Raw genomic sequence first — 12,550 nt, 5'->3', positions numbered from 1 at the left:
CTTGTTATAACGTTATTACAGCTACCTTATATGGCAATGTTCTCATTTCTGCTATTACTTTTACACTGTTTTCTAACAATTGTATGACCAACTGTAGTCAGAAGTTTTATGTTTGCCTGTCATTTTCTGATAGCTGGAACGTTTGATGGCTTGTCCTCATGCATGTCAACTGCCAATTGAAAATGGAATAATAAACTAAATTGTCCAATAGTGGAAAATAAACCATAATTACAGTGAATGGTGGAACTGCTGCCACTTCAGTATGTATCCGTTTCAGTTTCAATCATACATTAAATGCAAAAGCATCTCAACCAGTGAACTAGTCAGAGGCTGCAAAACAATAATTAATAAACAGATAATTTTAAACCTTATTTATTGCAAAAAATTATACAATATGTTTAAAAATAACAATTATTTTGGCATGACTAACACAGGAAAATATGTTCTGATTAATTAAAGAGTTCTCTGTGGCATATAAATAAATGTTTAAAAATTCAGGAACTTTTAGTTCAAATTATAATTATCTTCCAACACTTATTACAGAACTGAAGCACCAACACTGGTGTAACAAGCACAGAATATACCAATCTCAGAGAACTTGTGGTGCAACACCAATGAACATTCACAATAATGAGTCACAACTAAAGAAATGGAAACTGCTGCACTAATGAGTTACCATTCTGTTAAAGAAACTTGTCATGGATTGAAGGTTATTTGCTGCTACTGAATGTGGAAAATTAAGATAAGACTAATGTAATTTAGCAATCCTGTAGTCATGTTTAAGGTTTGTATTCAATGCAAGACTGTCCGAGTGACTGTATAAATTTCAAAATCTGTAAATGATTAAAATGTTTTAGTTTCTGTTACAAAAATGTCTATAAAAACACTGAAGGATATTTGACCTTAAACTTTTTAACTTAAAGGTAGCAATAATGGTGAATTCAATACATATGGTGCCAAATCTTAAACAAAGCAATTTATCAACCAGCAGCTGTCACAGTCTCCTTCTGTCTTCATGACAGTAACACCAATGATCTAGCGTCATACCCATTTTAGATTTCCTATGTCTTCTAATTTCATATGATCTCATTATTACGACTATTCTTCAGCAGTGAAGCCAATCTCCATGTGCATAATAATGGAACACAGAAAAAGTGTCCATGTGTGTGTGTGTGTGTGTGTGTGTGTGTGTGTGTGTGTGTGTTCTCAGCTATTACTTTTACACTGTTTTCTAACAATTGTATGACCAACTGTAGTCAGAAGTTTTATGTTTGCCTGTCATTTCTGATAGCTGGAAGGGAAGCTCCACACACTGTCACGTGATAGAAGATTAGACACAATATCACAAATTTACAAAACTTACTGATGATGTGCTATGAACCAATTCCCATTCAAAGAGACAGATTTAGTGCAATGTCTTATAATATTCAGTCAGTTTCCAGAAACTTTACAATCAGTCTGATGTAACAGTCAGTGAAATGTGATATACATGAAAAAATAAAGAAACTGTAATTTATGTGTTTACAGAGAACATTAAAAAAAACATTAATTTGACAATCAATAAACTGAAAATTCTTGAAACTGTTCAGGTGGTGATGGTGGTTAGTGTTTAACGTCCCGTCGACAAAGAGGTCATTAGAGACGGAGCGCAAGCTCGGGTTAGGGAAGGACTGGGAAGGAAATTGGCCGTGCCCTTTCAAAGGAACCATCCCAGCATTTGTCTGAAATGATTTAGGGAAATCAAGGAAAACCTAAATCAGGATGGCCGGAGACGGGATTGAACCGTCGTCCTCCCGAATGCAAACTGTTCAGGACCACACTTTTAGCGCTGTATGACCAACACAAAAATTTATTAGTGGGACAGTTGCATGTCTAAATCTGATCTTCAGAATGTATTTTCTGCCGACTGCTTTTCTTGTAATAACTAAAGAAAACTGATGGGTAGTGTGTTCAACAGTCGCAATTGCTTACTTTATGCAGGGCAGTCATCCTTACATGAGAAAAGGTCACACTGCTAATAGTATCAAGCCTGGGAAGCAGCACGGAGTATATACCAATACTAACAAAGACTAGAAGGCCTATAACTTGACATCACAATATGTATTTTATGTGTGCATACCATTTTCAGCTATCATAGGAGGAACTATTAAATGCACAGCTGCAAAAATGAAGCACAAACTGAAATATTTTGTTGAGAAGTATGTTAAATTAATTGACCTTGTATAATTTAAAGTGCAGTGTGCGTGCTTGCAAGAAAAGATGGGTCAGACTGATTGATTAGCACACTAGAGTAACAACCAATGGTTTGGTAAACTGGCAAGGCAGGATGTATTTTACAGGTAGTTTCTCACGCAAACTATTGAAGGATAACAATAAAAACATTAAAATTTACACAAGTCACAGAAAGGAAGCATACACAACTCTTTCATCCTGAGTTACAATGTGGTGACAGGTATGGCACTCAGGCACAAAAAAATTATTTCCAAAGTAAATATAGGTGATTAGTCATCACATGCAAAGCTTAATAGTATTTTGAAAAGGATAGATTGTCACTAACTGTCTCTGGCTGCCGAGAACAATGTGAGTAAACACAATAAAATGTTAAACTAAGACTTTATAAGACTGCTATAAACTTGTGGAAATATATTATGCTATTAATAGTACACATTAAGAATGAAAGAAAGATCCAACATAACAGTTTAATAAATTGATAGATCCATTCACTTTCAGTAATTCCAGTGAAACACTGATGAAAATTTTGAGAGAAAAGGCCACTATCAATAACTGGTCTTACAGCTTGATAATGAATGCTACACGAAATCCTGCTCACAAAAAGTCACTGTTTCCTGCTTGGGAATATGTTTCCCATAGGAGTATCCAAGCATACACAGTCAACTTCAGTAGAAATTCTGTTTAAAATATGCCAGGGTAGTTTACTCAGTGGAGTTAAATAATGTATTTTTTACATTACCCCTGGAAAAAAAAAGAACTGTAAATAAAATATTCCAATGGCAGCATTGGTGACCCCGCCTCTCTCTGAACCAGACAAATGAGCTACCAACCGCAGCATTGGTACCTCCATTAAAACAAGTAGTATTCTTGTGGGAGCAATGTCACTACAATTTATGTTGCATTGTCTTTGAAAAGTTAGTGGTGTCTGTAAAATTTAGATGATCCTCATAATACAACTAGAATACCTGTGATACTTCTGCACATGCATTCTCTCTTTTTATTAATTATTTTATTTTGATTTTTTTGGTTTACACATGCTACGTTCAGTATTAAATATAACAACTACCAGTATGATGAAAGACATCTCATGGGAAAGCTGAAAAGTGGAAGTCTATAATATCATATATAACAGGAAATAATGAAGGAAATGGTACTTCCTGTAAATACTTGTATCAGACTTATAGTAACAAAATTGCCCTATTCTGTAATTTTACAATGTGCAAACTTTGTCTTAACAATAGTAAACTCCCATCACCTCAAAATAACAGAGGCTAGAAAATGGTTCAAAAGAAAATCTTACTGAACCTTCTAACAATATAAATGGAGTAGTTCTGAATACATTTCAGATTTAAGCAGTGGGAAGCACGCTTTGTTAAACATGTGAGCTATGTGGCAAGATTCTTTTGAAAAAAGATTCGCACAAGCTATCACATGATACTGAAACAGACAATATAACAATCATTACAGAACAATCATAGGCAGTGGATATTACATATATGAAACGTATTAAGCATGTATGCAATCACTAATTACAAATCTGTTGTTTTCACACCAAAATGATTTGTACAGATATTTGCACCAAGTTACCATTTAATTATAATCAGTGGTGATGTACTCACCAACAGAGCAAAGCTCTTAGGTAATGTCAGTCAGTTTTCTGTATCACTGCTTCATTTTCAACTTGAGCAAATGTGAAAGGTTAGCTCTCCTTCCAATAACAGGAACACATCGAAAGCTTATATTATTATGCTCACTTTGCATTTCTGGACAGTCTATTTGATAACATCACTGCCAATTCTGCATAATTATTGTGTTATTACGTTTGTACAGGAATTTAGCAGGATATTTCCAGATCATACACTGAACTCTAAACAGCTGTACAAGAAACAGATCTTTAATTCATTGCATTAGCAATTGTGCCATAAAAAAAATCTACAGTCATAGTTTCAAACAGTTAATACAAAGTTCATCAATGCTGAATACATGTAAATTTTTTTATCAAAAATAGCTGATTATACTCCATAAAAGAGATTATAAATGACAAAGATTTTAAAAATTTTGTACTTACTACCAATACATAATACATAATTTTATTTCACTTTAGAAACAAGTAGTTTCAAAGAAAAGAACTCCGAGGCAAGAAGATGGAGAAGGAAATCACGGCAGTCACATAATTCCTTAAAATTTGTGGAATGAAACAAGTATGAAATACATGTACGTAATGTATCTTAGTGTCTTACAAATGTGCAGGAAATGACTGCACAGTTACAAGAAAATAATATAAATAATACTCTTCAATTGGTGTTTCATTTACTGAAAATTATAGCTGATGTAGTAATACAGTTACACACACAAAAATTATATAAATTATAAAAAGCCGACTTTGTGTCAGATCACATACAATCCTAAATTGCCTTCAAAATGATTAATTACACATGCCACATGCTTTAGAAAACCAGAATGAGCCAACTGAAATAGCATAAATGACACAAAATATTTCATTACAAATTTATTCTAATTACCAGGTGCAATAATAGTGACACAGTATGGCAGTACCGTATTCAGTCAACATCTTGAGTATGAAGCACAATTGAATTTTTGAGTAGAGTCAGTAACACTTCAGTCAAGGATTATTACTCGAAGGAGTCTCAATTTTCTTCGCAAGGTCAGCTATGACTTCTCCATAAATCATAGGATCCATGTTACGTCCAAGCATATACAGAATCCACCAGTCTCCAACATCTGTCTTACGACATATTGCATTTGTGACCTCCTTTGGTACCATACGGTTACGTGCGTGCAATAATATTGGCCGTACAGAAGGTACGGCTAAAATAACTGCTCTATAAACAACTAGTACAGATAAAAGTGCTGCTAGTATAATGTACCAAAACCACAGGAAAATGTAAGTTTTCTCATTGACTATATTGAGAGGAAGTACACAAAGTGAATCATGTTTCTGTATAGAGCCAGAAGCACCATATTTGTGGAATGTGCACTTCGTTACTCGCGGAAACACATAAACCATTGGGTCAACACGTTCCTCTTGAGACTGTTCTGAGAAAGCCACTACACGCAAGCCATAGCTGAAGAACTCTCCATCAAAGAAGTGGTTCATTAGGTACAACTGGCCAATTATATTTACCAGGCACAAAGTTTCACAGAACCAGTATTTCAGTGCGTACATGTTGTGTCTCTGCAGAGAAAGAAAACACAGTATTAGTAGATGCAATGATCCTTAAACTACTGGTAATGCTTTTTCTCAAGTATTCAATCAATAATCTTCAGTAATCAACACAGTATCCAGTAGTACACAGCATTTTGACAAGGGTATTCAAGATATTATTACTTATATCTAAGCTGAATCTGAGATTGTTGAATCTCTATGAACGTATGATACTACAGCATACAAAGAAGTAAATTTGATGAAGACTGTTTCAAATTCAGCAACCTCCAGAGAGGTTGGGAGCAACCTTCAACACCCTGAAAGCAGAAGATTGAAAGTAATGAATTCTCTATGAATTCAAGCAAATGATTGCTCATTGCTGCTTCTTCCTAGGACGACACAAATTTTCATTTATGCTTAAGAGTGTATCACCATTACAAAAGCCAAGCTAAATGAAAACAGTAAAGGAGAAGCTAAATGCATTAGACACCCCCTCTAGATCTGTATATACATATACATTCCACAAACCACTGAACAGTGCATGGCAGAGGATAATTTGCACTATTATTCGTGATTTTCTGTCCTATTCTATTCATGCATTCAGCAAGGGAAAAATCGTTATCTATACGCCTCTGCACATGCCCTTTCTAATATGGTGGCAGCATGATGATTGCAATATTTCTTTATTAACAGTTCTATAATTTTAACCAACATGATTTCATGAGAACTATGTTGCCTTTCTTTCGATGTTTCTCATTTAAGCTCTTCAAGTATCTCTCTTTATACTTTCATGTGAGATATACCAACCTGTCACAATCCTAGCAGTGTGTCTTTATGCTTGTCCAATATCTGTTGTCATGCTTATGTGTTAAGGACTCTGAACGTTGGGACAATACTTTAGAACAGGTCACCCTAGCATCTTTTATGCTTCTTTACTTACACACGCACTGCATTTTTCCCTACAATCCTTCTAAGAAGTTTTCCATTCACTTCTCCTTAACACTGACTTTATTACGGCATAACAATAAGTAACAGCTCAAAGATGAAGAATGCGAGAGCAAAGAAGGCTATGAGACAATGCCAGCCAATAGCCCGCTGACAAGAACCATACCACGACAGGAGCGCCCTGTAGTCAATGAGAATATAAGCGCCGCTTATGCCAACCTCTGCCACAGTGTCAGACCAGGACTCTGCAGACCAGCGCAGTTGTAGGCTGGCACAACGACAGCAGTTATTAGTGATCCATATCGATTGCTTACATGGAAATTGTTTATAGCCAAGAAGATTTTTTGTTTGCATGTCACCCATCACTTGCGACAACCCATTGTAAATACAAAGTTAAGTATTGTCAGTCTGCTTATTTGTAATAAAAACTATGAAAGTTATTTGCTTCAATTGTTGAATAGTTATCCGAGAATGCAGCATCCTTCAGGCAGCCTATACCAGACAAGTGGCAGGATCCCACAGACTTTACGTGTGTCTCATTTCACATTGCTTCTTAGTAGCACCACAAAATACTTCCAATATGCGATATGCTTGGAATGTTCACCATTAATCTTTTAACTGGACACTAATAGGTTCTCTCTCTTCATTACATGCATTATCTTACATTTATTCACATTTAAATAGACCTGTAATTCATCACACCAAGTGAAAACTTTGCCCAAGTCTCTGCATTACTTAGTATGGACCAACGATGATATTTTCCTGTAGACAACAGCATCGTCCACAATCAATCTTACAGTGCTGCCGGTCCTATCTCATTAATCATTTATGTATTCGGAAGATATAAGCATTCCTACTACACTTTTCTGGAGCACATCTGATGTTACTTCTATTTATGTTCAACATTCAGTGTCCAACATAACATACTTGGTACATTCATGGAGCCAACCAGATATAATGGAAGATACTCTGTACGATCTTACCTCAGTAGTCAGCAACCTAGCACATCTGCATGCCTTTTAGAAATCTAGGAAGACAGAAATTACCTATCCAACTGCATCTGCTCTTTGCAAGACATTGTGTACAAATAAAGGAAGTGAAGTTCATAGGAGAGGTTTCAGCAAAAATCCAAACCAAATCTTTGGAAGAAGAGTCTTTCCTTCTGGAAGTCTTATTTTTTCAGCTTAGAATAGGCTACAGGATTCTGCAACAGCCAGACATAAACAACATTAGTCAGCAGATCTGAATATCTGATAGTTTTGAACCTCTTTCTAAACAGGAATGACCATAATTCTCTTCCTGTCGTTCTAAATACATCTGAGCTAGGAAAGTGGCCATCTCAACAGTGCATGCAAATCGAATTGAAATCCTGTCAGGGGCTAGTGTTTTGCTTGCATCTGAGTCAACTTAATTGTTTTTCAACACTGTAGTGCTTGATTAAATCTCTCATATTTTAGTCTGTGCAGCAAATGTTGCTTTGGTAGTATCTTCATGTGTAATCATATTTTTAAAGGCAGTATTTAATATTTCTACTTTCCATATGACCAGGATTTCCTAGGATTTCTCTTGCCTCTTCTGTCAGGATGTATTGGTGAAAATTATTGTAGACTTAACACACAAACCTTTTTGTGGATGCACAAGTTGCAATTAAGTTCTCTCTATCAGTTTCCCTGCACTCTTTTTGGCACCATTCTCAAAAATGTGCTATTAAACCAAGGTGGATCTTTGTTGTATTTTACTACTTTACTTGATCCATATTTATCTAGACTGCAATTTATAATGATCTTCAGCTTTAACCATAATTGTTCTCCATTTGCCACATCTGCACTAAATGATCTCTGTTCATATTTTATATTTATGTAGATTGTTAATGATTGCCCGTCACATTTGAACTAACCCAAATACTCACTCCTAGCTTTCTTGGTCACAATTTTGCCTCCAATGATAACTGTTTGTTTAACAGTAAAAGGTTGTTTATACCCTTGTCATTGGTGACACACTCAAATGATCAAATCTGTTTGTAACCAAGAGATCTAAAGTATTTCTTTCAGAGTGAGTTTTCTAATTAGTTATTTGCAGCAGTTAACAATGTAGTCAACATTACTTGGCAAGACTGTTTGCCTGTACCACCAATAGTGTGTGCGTGGTTTTCCCAGCTGATACAGTACAGGCTGAAGTCGCCATATTACCACCATATACAGTGGGAATTTCTGTGGTATCAAATTTGAATGATTCTATGATTGATGTGGTTTGACGGTTGGTGCAAACATCTGATTATTGGTCCAAGTCTACTGATACAGAAAACTTGTCCAAATTAGCTTGCAGGTGTATTTCATTTTGAACCTCATCACACATAATGTTTTTGTTTTTGCTAAAAGAGTCCTCCTCCTCCTCTTTTAGATTCACAGTCCAAGTGCCACAAACTTCCCTACGTTCAACTATGAGTTTCAATAACTCTCCATTCCTAAAGTGCTATGTGGATGAATGCTTTCTAAGAGAGGGTCGAGGTCCGAGACTTTGTTGTGAATACTGCAGCAGCTTTATTTTTAAGATTCTTACTTCCCACACTTTGAGTCCAGTCTGTTGGATGAACAGGGGACCTCAAAGTTTTACATAAAACAATAAAGAAAGCACACAATAAACAAAACAAATTTACAAGTCCCCACCAAGCACTGTAGTTCATGGTACCTATAACAGAGCTCATTACAGAAGTGAGAATACCGCTTGTTTAAAACCTCCATCCCGTCCAGACCAGAGGGCCCTGGTCAGATCTCAGAATAATGTTGAAAATCTAAAGTTGTGCAGGGACCTCACTAGTGAGACTATCTGTACTGAGCATTTCCACCAGTCTCAATTAAGAGCTGACAATAGTGCTTTAAAACATGAGAGGAAACAAATAAAATTGAACTGACTGGAACCAGAAATGTCTTTCTTCTGAGGAACAAGGAAAAAATCTAAGTTCAAACCTCTTATGGAAAGAAAAAACACTAAAACATAACTCTGGAATAACTTGCACCAAAACTTATTTTTTAAACAGCACTGTCCAAATAAGCTGAAAATGGCCACCAGGAGTAATAATGTGCACAAACGTACATACACAGGGGAGCCCAACAAGAAACTGTGAGGGCTTCTGCATTTGCTTTCTCTACAGCTGAATGTCTGTACCATGTATGGTACAGTTTCCACCATACCTAGGAAGTGGATGCAGCTATTAAAGAGACATGCCACATCATTATGCATCATAGCTCCTCCACTATGCTGGAGGAGCTATGCCTTGCTGTTTCTGACATTCAACAAACAGTACCCACAAAAGAGTAAACCAAAACGTCTTACATTCATTCTCAGTTTAAATACCAGCAAGCACGTTTGTCATTGATGACTACACAGAGTTTCCTTAATAAAGGCAGCTAAGGCATTCACAGGATCACCACAGCAACTGAGACTGTTGTTGTGACATTTTAGAATCAAGTATTTTCAGTTAAGGGTCATACTTGGAGGAGAACTGCCTAATCACCACACTGAAGAATGGCAAGTTAGATGTCACCCAACCAAAACAATTCAGGGGTTATGAAAAGCCAACTAATGTCAAGAAATGCAGTACCAGTGTGGAGCATGTTTTGTGAAAGGGGGCGCTGAAGAGATCTCTGCCCTCTTCTTTCATTGTCACTTACGCCAATCTTGTGCATTGTGGAGTACTTCAGGAAAACCTACTATTAATATACTAACTAGCCATGTCCCTGTCTACAACTGTTTGATTTTTGTAATGTTTATTTTTTGTCATTAGGTAAGATGTAACTAACGCATGTATCATTGAAAGGTTAGAAACCTTAAGTAAATAACTCTGTTCTCATTTTTCTCCATTCATGTCATTTTCTACTCCTTCCTCTTCTAAAACTATGAAGAGTACTCAAACATGTAATTGCAGTGTGACTGTAAACATTTATGGCTCAGTTCTAACATTGTATCATAGGCTGCTCCAACTAGTGTGCCTGTCAGCTGGCAGCTGGGCACTCACAAGGATAGGTGAGCAAACAGCTGACACGTGGGCAGTCAGTCAGCTTAGCTTCAGTGTTCATGATCGTACCACACCAGTCAGATGCCTGTGGACAGGGGTAATCATGTTGCTAGCCACATGTACACATCACATGTAGACACGGTCACCTTGAAGATAGTCTACCTACCCAGCCCCTGTCTAGGGTGAGCTGGTAGGCAGCCAGCAATACATGCAGCCTATGGTGTAGCACTGACACATCCCACCATGTGATATAATGTGGTTTATCTTTCACAAGAATCAGAAAGAACCTGCACAACCTGCACCACTACGCAATCAGTCCAACAGCCATTAAAAATGGATGTTTTTTAGTATTTTAATACCATTATTTTTCCTGTGCTCACAGCAGCTGTGTTGTTCCACTGCTATGTCATCTGCACATAGATTTAAAGCCAGGACATAAGCCAATGGAAAACAAAATCCCATATGTCAGCTGTGGTTAAACAAATCTATATTATTTGAAACCGTTAACAATTATCAAACTATCATAATCCAAACACAAACTTTTTTTTCCAAAAAGAGCCAAAACTCTGAGTAAGTACTGCAGCAACTGGACTTTTGTTAACATCACACAGAAGAGCCAACAAATTCTCATTGAGCAACATTGGCATTATCTGTGGATCCATACACCATCACAGATATTTCACTAAAACCACAAAAATATTGGCAAATAATACAAGGTCAACGAACTGCTATGCCTAGAAATAGCAGTTCTACAGCAAACATTTGGCAGCAACACAGCTTCTTTCAAAGAAAAAAAAAAAAGAAGGTATTCCAACACACTATTATCTACCAGTTTCTGAGCAACACATGATACAAAATTAAGAATTTGTTCCACAACAGTAGTCTTCTTGTATTTGCTCATTGGAGTAATAACAATTGCAAAACACATACCGTGCCTTAGAAAACATTTTTCTGCAACTGAATTGGAAAGCATTGGAAGCCTAAAATCCACATTTATAAGTACATAACAGTAAAAATAACCTAGTGAGACATTCACATGGTTGTAGGACGTGTCAGATTATTACAAACTATACAAAAGGAGCTCACAAAAAAAAAAAACCTCTCCCAAGAGGAGATTTAGGTATAAGACAAGATACACATTAAAAGGTATAGACAAAATTCCACTTAAAAAGATGAAATAAAGGTAGACCTTAGTAGCTACAGAAAAGACATAGTAATGTTAACAATGATTCCAACTAGTGTTAATGCATAAGACTACATCAGATTTAATTTTAAAAAAATCAATTAGAGTTAACACAATTGAAATATTCTTCAACCAAACAAACAGAATTATCTATTAGATGGTGTTTGAGCTGCTGTTTAAATTTGAGAAGCTCATGGACAACTTATTTCAGTGATGGTGGGAGAGCATTGAACACCTTGCAGCTCATGTAATGGACTCGTTTTTGAACAATACTAAAGTTTTTTAATTCATAATGGAGGACCATCTTCCTTCTGGTATTGCGATTAGGGTGTAGTTGCTCATTTTTAACAATGAAAAATGACAAGGAGTAGGTATATTGACATGCAGTTGTCAGTATCTCTAATTTTCTAAAAAGGTTTCTACAAGAAAGTCTAGGCTGGACTTCACTCATTATCCTAATAACTCTGTTTTGGGCAATGAATATATTTTTAGAAAACTATGCCATACAACAAAAGTGCATGGAAGAAACTAAAATAAGCAGTTTTTGTGGAGTCTCAGTCAACGACAGTGGACAAAATGTGAATAGTGAATGTTGTTGAGCTGAGCTTTATAAGAAGTTGTAAAATATGTTCAGTCTATTTTAGATTGCTGTCAATGTGTACACCCAGGAACTTGGATGACTCAACATGTAGTAATTCACTACTATTACATTTAATACTTAATTGATCCTCCACTTTTTTACTTACTTGGAAATTAACAACCTGGGTCTTGTTAACCTCTAGTGATAACCCATTTTTTCAAACTAAGTAAGTAGTTCATTAAAGGCAATATTGGCCGATTCCACAAGATTGTGGTTGGAAGTTTTATTGACGAGGATGGAGGTGTCATGATTGGAAAAAAAAAAAAAAAAAAAAAAAAAAAAAAAAAAAAACTTTTAAAGCTAATACACAAGGGAAGGTCAATGACAAAAATTAGCAAGTTACAGGGGCCAAGTACAGAGCCCTGAGGA

General features: G+C 36.1%; 1 protein-coding gene across 1 annotated transcript in view; it reads right to left on the bottom strand.

Annotated features, from left to right (window-relative positions):
- Positions 1-1,020: 1,020 nt before the first annotated feature.
- Positions 1,021-12,550, bottom strand: part of LOC126297727 (innexin inx1) — a 30,393-nt gene continuing 18,863 nt past the window's right edge. The window contains exon 2 of the mRNA XM_049988867.1: positions 1,021-5,428. Within this exon, the coding sequence (XP_049844824.1) occupies positions 4,856-5,428 (573 nt within the window). The 3' untranslated portion in view covers positions 1,021-4,855. The remainder of the gene's footprint in view (positions 5,429-12,550) is intronic.

Source organism: Schistocerca gregaria, chromosome X (assembly GCF_023897955.1).
Source record: "Schistocerca gregaria isolate iqSchGreg1 chromosome X, iqSchGreg1.2, whole genome shotgun sequence".
NCBI lineage: Eukaryota > Metazoa > Arthropoda > Insecta > Orthoptera > Acrididae > Schistocerca > Schistocerca gregaria.
This window is presented reverse-complemented; position numbering and strand designations above follow the sequence as displayed.